This window comes from Sceloporus undulatus, chromosome 6, assembly GCF_019175285.1.
Source record: "Sceloporus undulatus isolate JIND9_A2432 ecotype Alabama chromosome 6, SceUnd_v1.1, whole genome shotgun sequence".
NCBI classification, from domain to species: domain Eukaryota; kingdom Metazoa; phylum Chordata; class Lepidosauria; order Squamata; family Phrynosomatidae; genus Sceloporus; species Sceloporus undulatus.
In genome coordinates, this window is record NC_056527.1 from 53412090 (window position 1) to 53427394 (window position 15305).

Sequence of the window (15305 nt, forward strand, 5' to 3'; positions counted from 1 at the left end):
GTATTGTGTCTACCTCTCCCCTTCCTGAAGTCAGAGGTGATTGTTTGTTACAACATTGAAGACATATTTGCAAGACATTATCAGTGGACTGTTATGCTTGGTTTGTGGTTTTTGAGAAATGTGGATGAGAAGCAAGGTACCAAGTATGCCTACTTATTTCCATAAGGTTTTAGCAGCAGTTCCTATACTTCCCTCTTCACAGAACAATCAACAGAATTTTAAAGTGTTCTTAAGGGAAGCAGAATTAAATCTTTAAGAAAAATGAAATAATGTAATACAAATCTTATTTTTGCTCTTTAAACATGTTAAAAGTTTCAATCACCTTTATTCAACATTTTCCCATCTGTTTACAAAAGTCATATGATTCTTCAATTGCTTACCAAAACAGGTCCCCAGATGGTTTGGTTTTTTGGGTTTTTTTGTTTTGTTAACAAATGTATTATTAACAACTTACCATTTTACGAGTGACTTTCTCTATCGTACTTGGAAGCCTCATTTTACAATTCAGGTTAAGCCAGAGTTGTACAGTAAATTATTAACGATCCAAGAATATAGGTGCTTCTTCAATCCTGTACCCACAATTGTACATCCTTAAGACCATTTATGTATCAGTGGAATGGTAAAAAACACACAAAAAAGATCAATCCAGGTCCCATCATAAAATGTCCCATATTACCTGCTTTTGAGTCTATACAGCAAAAGAGGGGCAGCCTGGAGTTTGAAATAGTACAAGAAATTAACTACCTGAAACATTTAAAAAAATACCCGTTAAATTACCTTAATTGGCAGCACTTTGAAAGATGGCAATTTTTGTTTCCCTATAATTTTTTAAAAAAAATATTGCATAGCTGCTAATTATGCTTTTTCATTTTGCTGTTGCTGCACTTATACCCACAAGCAGTAAAAGTGAATTTTAGTATACTTAGACAAAAATGAACACAGTATGTGGATTTCAATAACTCTATAGCCTGATCAACACTGTCAATTAACAATCAGCCTTGATTACATTTTGCTCTTCGGGCTGTACTCTGACAAAGCATTACTTAACAAAAATTTCCTACATCAAGGAATGTTGCATTCTTTCACAGAAAAAATGTGAACAGCATACAGGGTGGGGAAATTTCATGAATATGTTCACAATGTTTGACTGCACTTAATCATCTGTCTTCCTACCAGCCCATGGGAGCAAAGGAGTGGGGAATTCCAACCCAAGAATGGCATCTTCCATGTATTATGTCCCAGAGAGATCTAGAGCACGCAGTTTCCATTAAAGAAAGGATGTGAGAATAGTCCTGTTTCTGTAGACAGTTTTTTTAAAAATTGAACTGAAAGTTATTAACTTTGGCCTGAAGATACAAAATAATGTCCATAAAGTCTGTGGGAGGAGGATTTTTCCAGGATGTGCAGCATATCCAGAATCCCTGTGTCTCCTTTAGGTGAGTGTTGGTACACTGAACTTCCAATTTTGCATCATTTGTCCCAGGCATGTTCCATCTTTTATCTTCTCCAGTCCAAAATGAAAACAAGTCTGCTCTCATATTAGCTTCTAAAGATGGAACTTCAAATCCTTTACATTTGATGATCAGTGTAAGAGACTAGAGAGAAATCCACAGAGAAGAAAATTATATTTCTTGGAAGGACAGAACACTCTGTAAACTACAGTAGTTTGATTTCCAGAGGTGGAAGCCAGGGAAATTGGTGCCTCAATAGGCACCACTTACCATTCTAAGATGCAGAAAGCAATTGTCAAGCTACATGCAGACAGCTCTGAGCACTAACAAAACCACTGTTTTGCTGTTTACCTTTCATTAGCTTACTGAGGATTTTATGAAGGAAGCACTTTCAACTTGGAACCCCCCAAAATGTCTTCCATTTGTTTACATTAACAGATGCTACTTCATTTCTATATATAAAGCAAAAGGAAACCAAGGATTTCTGTATTTTCTATGAGGGCACAAGGGAGAGAGAGAGACAATAACATTGGGTCTCTACATTATAACCACTATTTTTTCAGAAAATACATGCCTCTGATGGGGAATATCACTCAGTTTAACTGGCCAAAATGTAATGACAACTATTCTGGGCATGGAAGACCCTCTTTTTCTCATGGACTACGTGACGCAGGGAATAGAAAATTAACATGATTTAGGCAGAGAACAGACAGGAACAAAGGTAAAGCTTTTGTGCTGAATTATATGCTGACACAACATTTTGTAAAAATATACCTGTATTACAAAACTTTACCAGCATGTCAAGGACAGAAGTTTCTTCAAACCCAAGTGTATTTTGTAGTGGCAATACCAACCACTGTCTTCCCTATCTCTACCCACTGCAGCCACTTCTTAGTACACTTTCTAAAATTAACTGCAAGAATACTGCAATGGAAAATGAAACAAGAGAGACAGGGGCCCTTATTAGGCTAAATTAGCAAAAAGAAGTTGCTTTCTTTGATACAAATTGAGGCCATAATAATTCAGAGAGCCACATGAGCAATGGCACAAAATAAGTAATATTTTTCTCTACCTGAGCCCATTGTGCACATCTTAAAAGCAATGTGTGCTATATAGCATATAGGGACTAGTTGTCAAAAAAGAAAAAGGAAGCACTTAGACTGCATGAAGGTTTTTAAATTACTTGGATTCTATCCCAATCCAGAGAATGTTGCACAAAAAAAGCCAACAAATGCTTAGTAGGAAGTTTCTGTTTGAAAAGTATCCTGCCCCAAAAAACCCCATAGTTTTAAATGTTTATTTCATATGACTACAAAGAAAGACAAAAAGATAAGCCTCAGAAAAAAGCCAATAACTATTTAATTCTAGCAAGAACTGAGCATGTTAAGTATCACTTTTCAAAGAATGCCTGCAGAGCACAGAATTGCTAGTTTTCCAAAAAGGGAATGACAGATCACTCCACTCCATATTGGTGTGTGTGTGTGGGGGGGGGACAATAATGTACCCCAACTCTTAATAAGTATTTGTTAACAGCTTAAAAGATGTTAAAATACTGTTCAGATACACAAAGTAAACTCTATAGTACTATTAGAAGGAAGACAGTGATTGGTGTCTTGAATGGTGCAAGTAAGACCTTTGAAAGTATTGGCTATGATGGGGTGGGAAAAGATCATTTTCACTTGAAGAAAAATGACAACCTGATTACAATAGTAAAAATGAAAGATGGTCTGGACAGCTCTAGAGCTCACTTACTATTGCAGCAAGTCACTGAAATTATTCTGCTCATCTGTGCCATTGTCCAAAGAGGCTATGTTGTGGGATACAGAAGACAGGCTTTCTCTGTAACTTCTTCCCAAGGAAAGTCAGCTTGGCTCCATCCCTCTTGAGGTTCCAGTAGCCAACAAGCTAAGTATTATTATTTTGCATGGTCTATGGTCCTTAAAAACAGGTGGCGTCTTTGGCTGTTTTAAACTGTATGTGTGGATATATTTTAAAACCTTATTTTCTACAAAACTATTTTAGTCTCTTCTTAAATAATGTTCTTATTTGCTAACTTTGAATGTTTTAAATAATGTTCTTATTATACACTGCTTTGGGATCTAGATATTATAGATTAATAAAATTAAATTTTCCTGATTAGTCCAGTGAGTTATTGGTCCAAAACACATTTCAGAAATAATCCAGTTTTTGAGACCACTTTAACTGCTCTGGCTCAGTACTAGGGAATTCTGGGAATTGTAGTTTATTCTGGCCCCAGAGCTGTCTGACAGAGAAGGATAAATGTCTCACAAAACTACAGTTTCCAAAATTCCCTACCATTAAACAAGGGAAGTTAAAGCAGTCTCATACTGGATTATTTCTGCAATGCTGTTTTATATCAATATTAACTAACTCATAAGAATTAAATTTCACCTAATTTCCTTACTTATACTAAGAAAAAACAGCCACAGTTACCTTTGAAAACAGGAATCTTTGCCATTAATCTGAGGGATGCTCAGGACAAGATCTGTTTACTTCAAACCATTCATCTATGCATCTATGAGGAGAAAAAAAGAAAAATAACTAAATCAGAAATAATGAAACCAAGTAAACACTGTTGCTCTGAGAATGCAAATATAATAAGAAGTGCTATTAGTAATTTAAAAAGTAAATCAATTTATTTTAACTGATTCATGAATTAAATTTATATACTGGATTTGAATGTGGCCAAACCTCAGTGAAGGCACCATTTCTAAAGGTCCTGTGAAAAGGAACTTAGGTCCAAAACACACACTGAGAAATAATTCAGTTTGAGACTGCTTTAAGTGCCCCAGCTCAGTGCTAGAGGGTGCTGGAAATTGTAGTTTATTGGGGCATCAGAGTTCCCTGACAGAGAAGGCTCAATGTCTCCCAAAACGACAGTTTCCAGAATTTCCTAGCATTGAGCCAGGGCGGTTAATGTGGTCTCAAACTGGATTATTTAATCTGCAGTGTGTTTTGGCCCTAAATTTTCTTCAACACAATATATATATTTTTTAAATCATTAACAGAAATAAAGATTGTCTTTTCCCTCTGTTCCTAAAATAATGAAACTTATTTTAGGAAATAAGGAATATTATTTCCATTGTAAGGAAACTATCTAATGCACCTAAGTCAAAATAGCTTCAAAAATAAATAATTTCAAGGCTTTCCGTTTAAAGCAAACAGACAATAGATGAATTGAATGAGACAACACTTGCCTTGCTCCACAAGCCATATAATAGAGTTTTGTTTTTAAAAAATGGAACAGAGTGAAGAGAAGATGGACATCCAGTAGTTAAGAGTTGTACAATGTTCCAAGAACGTAGGAGCAGGCACAAAACATATTGTGTGAGAACACAAATGTATTTCACAGAGAAAACAAGATGACAGAGTGAGATTAGTTTTTTTAACTGCAAGAGAAGGCCAAGAAAGAAAGAAAAAATAGTTAACTAGAAAATTAAATATATGCGTTGGATAGCGGTACAAAGAGTCATAGAGGAAAGAAAGGTTCTGCTGCATCAGCAAAAGTCTACTGACGTAACAGGGAATGTTGCCTAACAATAACAAGTGACAGGTTCAGCTACTGAATCATATTTTGCATGCACTTACCCTTTATGATATATGCATAGACAAGGCAATCGTGCTATTGTATCCCCTTGCTGCAACTCTTCCAAGCATATTGCACACTCCCCAGCATCTTTACTCAGCACATCCTCTATAGAAACAGGCAAAGAAAAATAACAGACAAATGATATTCTTAGCATTAACAACATTCTGAAAGAAAAACAAGACAGATAAAAGCCACTATTGTTTAACATCTAAGGAAGTTAAGATACATAATTAAGTTATTCTAATGGAAGACTCCTGCAAAACTAGCTGTTCAGATATAGTGTGATTATATGTCATACTCCACATGCTTGCTTTTAAACCACTCCATTCCATGTCCACTTCAATAGTAAGTGTACATCCTGTGACTATTGAACATACTCAGACTTTACTGAGCCGCTTTATGTTCTTCCAACCAAAACTCCTTAGGGTTTCCCACTCTTAGGATCCTCTACTACTACTACTACTACTACTGAAAACATTGAGATTTCCCTAAACCCTCATCTTATTGTGTATGAATTATGCTATTTGAGTAACTAAGAATCTACAGCTGAGAAGTGAGTGTGCAGTAGATATATGATGGCACAATTAACTGTCCAACTTAGATACAGAATTGAGGGGGGGTACACACAAGTATTGCAACGAGCCAGATTGGTGACAGGGAGTTCCAAATTTGATTCTATTACATCTATCTTAAAATCCCTACACTGGCTGCCCATTAGCTTCCGGGCACAGTATAAGGTCTTGGTTATTACTTATAAAGCCCTACATGACTCAGGCCCAGCCTACCTGAGGGAACGCCTCTTCCCATACAATCCTTACCGCACTCTCAGGTCCTCTGGGAAAAACCTACTGCAGTTAGAGAGAACTAGACTGAACACGACTTCCCAGAGGACGTTCTCTGTTACCGCTCGAAAAATCTGGAATGACCTGCCGGATGAGATCCGCCATCTAATATCTTTGGAGGTCTTTAAGAAGGCGATAAAATCGGATCTCTTCCAGCAGGCATTCCCAAATTGATCTCAGAATTTTCACTCTCAATTTAGCTGTACTCACCAGACTTTGATCTCGATCTATTTTATTAACCGGTCTATTGGTTTTTAATGGTATTTTAGGGTGGAGGGAGGGAGGGGAACTAGGATCTAATACTGTATGTCCTGCTGTGTTTTTATATACAGTACTGATATTCATGTTTGATTTTACTGTTCTTGTTTGCCTCGATCCAATATAGGGAGAGGTGGGATACAAATAAATATATTATATTATATTATTTTTATTATGTGTGCCCTCAATGGAAAAACAGACTTTTCTCACTTGTAGACTGAACACTGGGAAAAAAAGCATGTCTGAAATACAGTAGTGGTCATCATCAGTCATAAATGGTACTTGGTTTTGTAACATACTACTGTTACTGTTGAAAGCATCACCTCAACCTTATTTCAAAAGAAAATGAAATATAGGGACTGGACACACCCACTTCCTTGCTGACTGCAAACTGTGCTTTATGGTTTCCCGACTACATATAGTTGGGGGAAACATGAGGGGGAAATTCTGCAAAATAAATCTGTGTGCTTGAATCCATGTGCTAGAATTTTGCAGCATGTCTGGATGTTCTCCTCCTCACAAAAAAAATATTATTTGTATTAGATACTATCATCTAATACAAAGTGAGCATAGTTAAATTCAAAACTTTTGATAATAGCTCCAATGCAGATCCTTTGAAATCATTACAAGAGGTGCTGTAATCCACTATTTTGTGTTTTGTGATATATACTAATAAAGACAAATCAAAGTTGTTAATGCCCTCCCAAAAAACCAGAGCTGAAACAACTGAATTATGAAGTACTCTGTGTGTGTGTGTGCCTTCATGTTGCCTGCCAACTCATGGTAACTCCATAAATTTCATAGAGTTTTCTTAGGCAAGGAAATAATTTTGACAGTTCTCTTCTCTGAAATGTAGCCCACAGCACTTGGTATTTGTTGGAGGTCTCCCCTCCAAGTACTAAATTTTTTCCCTACAGTTTTCCTGTCTCCTTCCTCTGAATCTAGTTCTGCCTTTGATTGAGGATTAGATACTGCCATAAAGGAAAACAACAGATCAAAAGTTGCATATGAATCAAGCAATTAATCCAATCTATCCCACGTAAGTAATCTGTCCCAGACACAATGGAAGGCTAAACCTGCACATAATCTTTCAACTGGGCAATAACCAAGAGTAAAGGACATCCAAACTACTCCCCAGGCTGTGGTATGCTACACCCAAAGCAGAAGTTTAGTTGCAGACTGACCCATTAAATTAGTCACTGTAAGGACAGAAGTAATGAGATTCAAAATTTGCTATATATCCTATATTTTAGCCCACCTTTCTCAGCGTATTTTAAGAACATGAAGTATTCACAATCCAAAGTGTAGATTTTAGGCCACCCTGATGCAGTTTGCATCAGAAATAAATATGAAGTTTCATAATGAAGACCACAATGTGATCATGCCAGTATTTCCCCTCAATGTGCCTTTCAAAGTATTTCCAAATCCCAAGTGCAGCTGAATCATACAAAGTCTTACTTCATAAAAAGCAGATTGTAAATGTAAAAATACATCAACACAACATAAAGCTTTGTTTAAGTTGTAGTCATGCCCTTTAAAGACATCCTCTTCACCCTCAGCAAGCAAGCAGATGAGACCCTGGGAAAATTCCCAAGGGCCTAGAATCCTAGCACAGATATGCTGTGTCAAGAAATTTGAAATATTTTTAGATGCAAGCCAAAATAAACATGATACTGAATTTAAACAATACTGCTGCCTAAGTACAGTGGTACCTCGGGATACGAAATACCCAGGTTACGAAATTTCCGGGATACGAAAAAATCCCATAGGAAATAATTGTTCCGGGTTACGAAAAATTTTTTGGTGCTTTTCGGCGCTATTTCACACGAAATCGCGGCTTTTCCCCATTAGCGCCTATGGGTTTTCGGCTTGCGAAGGCTTTTCGGGTTACGAAAGCGGCCGCGGAACGAATTAATTTCGTAACCCGAGGGAGCACTGTATTCAGAATATTTCTTCCAAACTGGGGGCATGGGTTCCCAACATCATTTCACTTTTATTTTTTCTGGATTCTTAGCAGTTCATAATAAACCCTACTCTTCATATACAATCTGAACCAAGTGTACTGAGAGGCTCTTAGAATTAAAGCAAAAAACAGAACATTATCTGGGTTCTTACATTCCCAGTACAGTATCTGGTATGTGGAAGTTGAATTCCATTTGTAAAAGGATTAGAAAGCACTGTGTTCCGCTTTTTATAACCATGAATCCATCTATACACAACACAGAGTGAGATGGCAAACTGGCCAAGAACACTGTATTTTAATTTTGTGCTGTTCTCTGACACATACTGTAGCTCAGGGTCAAATATTTAGTACTCAAAGGCAAGAGCCTGCTGACAAATCCAGAGCTCTAAAGAAGGCAGCTTCTCCTCTCCCACTGACCCCATAATGAGTTTTTAAATTCTACATCAGAGTTCTCACATTTTCATGGGCCCTATGAACACATGTCACCATTCCTTTGTTGGAAAGCAGCTTCTTCATCCTCCCCACACAAATAAATGGAGATGTTGCTCCATTAGCTTGCACAGAAGGAGTCCTGCTCGCATGTACTATTATTAATACACTGATATAAAAATCAATGGGACCCAATATTGGCAATTTTTCTGATTCGTGGGGGGACGGGTCCAGAACGAATCCCCCATGAATAGAAAGGGACAACTGTATACAACATGGTACACCAATGCCTCAAGTGGAGTATAAATGATACTGTGTTCCTGCTCTCTGTCCAGTTAGATTAACCACTAGTTATGAGGGTCCATCCTCTGCAATAATGGACAATAGTTAAAAGACATTTACTTTAGAAGCCATACATAACACAAGATTGTCATATCAGAAGAACAGCTGAAAACCTTCTCTCAAGAAATGTACATGCTATATAAACAATATCAGCCGGCTGTTATGAACATCAAACAGGAACATGAAGTAAAGGGGGGGGGGGGGAACCCAGAACAAAACCATCCACTTAAACAGGAGAGCTTTCTATTTAAGAGGAATGGCCACCATTATTTCCCATATGTTACCACTTCAAGAGGCAATGACCAGCTACCTGGCTAACAGCTGGGCATATTGACTGTGGTAAGATTTTCCTCACCATTTGGTGCGTCAGAACAGAGCTGTAATTCCATACTATCCCATCAGCAGCATTTTAAATTTACAAGCAAGTTCACCTGGATAACTGATGTCTACAGCCTGCTTGACACATGCATGCCTTTCACAGGGCTCAAAGAGTCTCAAAACAGAAAGCTTTTTGCTGTATCAAATCTGACAGAGATCACCAAAGCCAACTCCTTTTTAATTAGTATTGTACTAGCCCAAAAGGTATAAGAAAGCTTTCCTCCAATTCATTTTTATTCAACCTAGTCATCTCATCCTCTGCTCTGGCTATCGAAATATGTTATGTTTGCTGAAACTCCCCAGCCAACCTCTGCATTGCAAGCATTTTACCTTCTAAAGTTCACAATGGATTACTAAGGATTTTAACATTTGCTTTTTCTTTTCAAGTACTTGCACCAGTGTGCTTCCCCTTTTTGTCTCTTGTAATATTCCTTTGGTAAAAAAAAAAAATCTTCCTTCAACTTGAACCTAAGTTTTAAGCATGAATTATGACACTCCAAAAACTCTTCTCCTCTCACCTATCTAGACCATCTGGGTCCTACTGCTAGGTTTTAGGCAAGTGGGAAATACAAGGCAGAAATTAGGCTGAAACTTGAACAGGCAGAGATCAGAATTTCAGATGACATTCACCTTTGTATCTACAGTATATAGATGCCTTACATTGGGATAAGGACACTCATTCCTGGCACACGATGATTATGAGTGCTAGGTGCCAGCTATAAAAACCAAGGCACATTGCCAACAGGTCCAATTTAAAGGGCTGGCATTGGACAAAGTGATGCTTGTTCTTACAAGACCATCTGTTATGTGTTATAATTTATCCATTAACTTTGGCCACATTTACCTGCAATAGTAAGCCAGATTTCCAAGAAATCCTAGTTTACAATTCATTAATGATATGGTGGAACATGCAGCCTTGCATGTAGTTTAGCCTTTTGTATCAGAAACAACTAGACTAATGAGGAAAGGACAGTTTATCATGTCATTTGAGCCAGGATATCTACCTTGTCACTTCTCCTACAAGCTTAAGTACAAACCCTGTTTGTGATTACTGCCTTGTAGAGATAAAAGGGAGCTAATGGGCCTCAGCTAATGGCTGAGAAATGATAGGCCAGGATTCCCCTGAATCCTGGCTTACAGTGGCATGCAGACAAGTCTTGGCATATGAACCATATTTGTGGCTACCATCAATTCCCTCACCTTAGTTCTTGGGCATATTTAAATTTCAGTAAGGAAAAGAAAAGGTAGAGAGCCAGCATGGTGTAATGGTTTAAGTGTTGGACTAGGATTCTAGGAGACCAGAGTTCAAATCTTTACTCAACCATGGTAAACCACTGGTGACATTAGGCTACCCACGCTCTCTCTGTCTCATATGAAGGCAATGGCAAATCTCCTCTGAAAAAATCTTGCTAATAAAACCCCATGATAGGATCATCATTAGTAAGAAATGACATGAAGGCACATAACAACAAATTATTAGTTCTTACAACAACAGGGAAAAGAGAATAAGCGGCATGAAAAATTCCTGCCATCTCAAACTTTAGCACAAATGAAATTTCAATGTACATAAATGGAAAGTCAATTCAGAGCTATGAAAAAAAATGGGAAAAGTAATAAAGTTATGGGAAATGGAGAAACAGTAAGAGCTATAGAAAATATGATTATGTAAATAGAAGTAAAATGATGGAAAATAATAAAGAAAAGGAAAGACAAGGAAGGGATGGGGATAAAATGTGGATCAAGAAGGATGAACCTTCCACAAAACAGGGTAGGAATTATGTTTTAAAGTAATGCAACTGGTATAATAAGAATAAGAAAGAACTATGGTTTGGTGTTGTAAGGAAGTCAGTGTGAGAGGAAGAAGGGGTGGGTAAGAAAGTAATACAGTGGTACCCCGGGTTACGAAAATAATTTGTTCCGCCGCCGCGTTCGTAACCCGAAATGCTTCGTAAGCCGAAAAAGCCATAGGCGCTAATGGGGAAAAGCCGCGATTTCGTGCGAAATAGCGCCGAAAAGCACCAAAAATTTTTTCGTAACCCGAGATAACCTTCGTAACCCGGAACAGTTTTTTTCTAAGGATTTTTTTCGTAACCCGGAAATTTCGTAAGGCGGCACATTCGTATCCCGGGGTACCACTGTAGGGTGAAAGATGTATGAAGGTTATTTTTCTTTGACGTATGCATGATTTAAGGAAGGATAAGAATTCAGGACAGATGAAGGAAAGGAAAGGAAAAATGAATGAAGTTTGATTGATGTAGATATTTTTAAAAATGTAAGAAATATGAAATAAAAAGTATTTTAAAACAGCACAAATGAAATTTCAGAGAAGTGGTGCAATGCTGATACTCTCCTACACAAAACACTTGTTCTGGGTAGCAGCCATCAGGTGTTATGGATGCCAGAAAACATGCACAAAACAATCATTTGGTAAATGACCACCAATAATATGTGATATGCAATACAGTGCGCCTGCATCATACGCGGGCACACTGTAAGTGGCTTTCAGCATACGCTGAAAGCTGCAAGGGAGCCTGCGGGAGCGTGATGGGCACAAGTGGCGGCGTGTCCTCTTAAGCTCAATGGGACACATGTCCATGCTGCGCACACGCTGCCATGCTGCCGCACCATGCACGAGCCCCATTACCTTCAATGGGGGGGTGTTTACGTGGGGGGGATCCCCACGTATAAAAAGGGTGCACTGTACTATGCTTATTATCATGTGCTGCATTTTTTTCCTAGTTCTTCTCATGGTTGTAAATGATTAATGGTTAATGGAGTGCAAGTAATGGGACCCTCAGGTGGGAGCGATCATGTTCTCGTGCAGTTTGTTATACAGTGGAAGGAGAAACCAAGTATTGACAGACAAGCATTCTAGACTTTAATAAAGCTGATTTCAGTAAACAGAGATGATACAGGGGTCAGGAATACTAAAAGAGAATGGAGTTCAGGACAGATGGGAGTTTCTCACAAGGGAGATACTGAAGGCACTTTTTCAAACAGTTCCAATGAAGAGGAAAAATGGGAGGTGTCTCAAGAAACCAAGATGGAAGACTAAAGGACTTTCTACTGAGCTAAGTTTTAAATGGGACATGTATACTAAATGGGAAAAGAGAGAAATCACGAAAGAGGAATTCAAACAAATAGCTAATATATGTAGGGGTAAAGTCAGAAAAGCTAAAGTGCAGACTGAGCTCAGGCTTGCTAGAGAGATTAAAAACAATAAAAAGGGCTTTCTTGGTTATGTCCACAGCAAAAGGAGGTAGAACGTAATGGTAGGGCCACTGCATGGAGAAGATGGAGAAAAGCTAACATGAGACAGAGAAAAGGCAGAACTATTCAACATCTTCTTTGCCTCAGTCTTCTCAGAAAAGAAAAAGGGTGTTCAACCTGAGGAAAATGGAGCAGAGGATACAATAGAGGAAACATAGCACAGAATAAATAAAAAGGTAGTACAGGAATATCTGGTTAATCTAAATGAATTTAAGTCTCCAGGACCAGATGAACTTATCCCTCCATATTTGTGTCATGCCCAGCCTGGAAGATGGCTTGGAGGACTCAGAGGATGAGCTAGAGCCTCTGGGATCTGAACCTATAATGGAGGAGCCAGAGCCCCAGGGGCTTGAACCTGTAATGGAGGAGCCAGAGGCTGGCCCTAGTTCTGCTGGAGCAGAGTCTATGGCCCCTCCAGAGGTTCAGCAGTCAAGTTTGCTTGGTGCCGAGGCTGTGGACATGGAGGAGGATCTGGGCAGTGTGCCTACCTTCAATGAGCGTCGAGCAGAAAGAGAGGGCCTTCGAAGATCTCGGAGGCTTTATCAGAAACGTCTTCGTAATCAGGCACAGCTGAAGGCCAGCTCCTTGCCTTCTTAAGCACCTGGAGCATGTGTGGTTCTTTGCCAGTGGATATCTGACTCTTTTAGGGGAAAGACTCTGTCTCTGGCTCCTTGGCTTCTTGTCTTGAATACCCGGAAACCTTGACCTTGGACTGCTTTATCTACCTGCCTATCTGTTACCCTGAACCTTGGACCGTCTGACAATTCTCTTGGTAATCCCTTTTGGAAAAGCTACTGCAACTCTCTAGGACTGTGTAGCTTACACTGACTTTGCTGTGCTGGGAGAGGGTTGTTTGTTTGAAAACTAGGTGTCTTATCAGCCCTTTGGCTGCTTTCCCGGACAATTTGTGACTTTGATATCTGCGGCTTTGATTATTCATGGATTTGATTAATATGTTCTCTCTAGGAATATTTAGGTCCTCCAGTGAAACTATGGTCAACTCTAACAAAAAAAGTGCACTGAAAGACCTAGAGATTCCTAGAGAAAACACTCCACTAGGCCTTTGTAGCTCCTCCAGTGCAGTTCTATGGTCAGTGTCTGTCTGACACTGACCACAGAGTTGCACTGGATGACATAGAGATTCCTGGAGAGGTGTCCCCTCAGATAAAAAAAATGGTGTTTTTGTTATTTGTGGTTTTTCCATATTCACGGGGGTCTTGTGCCCCAACCCTAGCGAATATGGAGGGACAAGTGTACATGCAAGGGTATTAAAAGAACTGGCAGAAGTAATATCAGAGCTAACGGCAACAATCTTTCAGAATTCCTGGAGAACAGAAGTTCCACCAGATTGGAGGAGGGCAAATGTTGTCCTCATCTTCAAAAGGAGGGGAGGGAAAGAATCCCAATAATTACCACCCCGTTATTCTAACATCAATAGCAGGAATGATTCTAGAGCATATCATTACACAGAGAGTCTCTGAACTTTTAGAAGGGAATGCCATAATCACAAAAAGTCAACATGGATTTCTGAGAAACAAGTCATGCCAGATTAATCTGATCTCTTTTTCTGATAAAATTACCAGCTTTGTAGATGAAGGAAATGCTGTGGATATAGTATATCTTGATTTCAGTAAGGCCTCTGACAAGGCCCCCATGATATTCTTGCAAACAAGTTAGTAAAATGTGACCAAGACAATGCAGCTCTTAGGTGGATTTGTAATTATTGACTGGCAGAAAAAATGAAATGCATAGATATAGGATGGGGGACACCTGGCTTAACAAGACTGTGAAAGGGATCTAGGGGTCCTAGCAGACAAGTTGAACATAAGCCAACAGTGTGATGCAGCAGCTAAAAAAGACAATGCAAATCTAGGCTGCATTAACAAGTATAGTGTCTAGATCGAAGGAAGTAATAGTGCCAGTCTATTCTGCTCTGGTTGGGTCTCACCAAGAATTCTGAGCACCACAGTTCAAAAAGGATGTTGAGAAGCTGGAGTGTGTCCAGAGGACGGTGACCAAAACGAGAAGAGACTTAGGGAGCTGGGTATGTTTAGCCTAGAGAAGAGAAGCTTAAGAGGTAATATTGTTTAAATATTTGAGGGTGTTTCATATTGAGGATGGAACAAGCTTGTTTTCTGCTGTTCCAGAGAATAAGAACCAAAGCAATGAGTTCAAACAACAGGAAAAGGGATTCAACCTAAACATTAGGAGGAACTTCCTGACAGTAAAATCTGTTAAGACAGTGAAATACCCTGCCTCAGAGTGTGCTGGAATCTCCATTTTTGCACAATTTTAAACAGAGGCTGGATGGCCATCTGTCACGGCTGCTTTGACTGTGCGTTCTTGCATGGCAGGGGGTTGGACTGGATGGCCGTTGTGGTCTCTTCCAACTCTATGATTCTATGATTTCGTATTGTTTTGAAGTATTCACATTTTAAAATGGTATCTTATTTGAGTTTTAACTTTCACTACTAATTTTAATTCATGTATTTTGTTTTTGCTCATATGTGAACAGCCTTGAGTGCTATTTGGGAGAAAGGTAGAACATTAAATATATAGATAAACCCTGTAAGTCCCTGTATAAAAGAAGGCATGCCAACAAAAGGCAGGAAAACAAACACACACACTACTTATGTGGGTGAAACTGGTTGAAGATAATATTCCAATTTCAGGTGACTAAGTAATTTACTTGGGTACAAAGCTGAATCAACTGGCCTTTGCAACAGTGACTACTAGTCTTCCCAGTAAATCAAATTAAGGGT

The 15305-nt window shown here is 38.8% G+C and overlaps 1 protein-coding gene across 1 annotated transcript in view; it reads right to left on the reverse strand.

The window, feature by feature from the left end:
- Positions 1–286: 286 nt before the first annotated feature.
- Positions 287–15305, reverse strand: part of ZNRF2 (zinc and ring finger 2) — a 56619-nt gene continuing 41600 nt past the window's right edge. The window contains exons 3-5 of the mRNA XM_042473438.1: positions 5061–5166; positions 3906–3987; positions 287–1595 (exon numbers count right to left, since the gene is read on the reverse strand). Of these exons, the coding sequence (XP_042329372.1) occupies positions 3930–3987; positions 5061–5166 (164 nt within the window). The 3' untranslated portion in view covers positions 287–1595; positions 3906–3929. The remainder of the gene's footprint in view (positions 1596–3905; positions 3988–5060; positions 5167–15305) is intronic.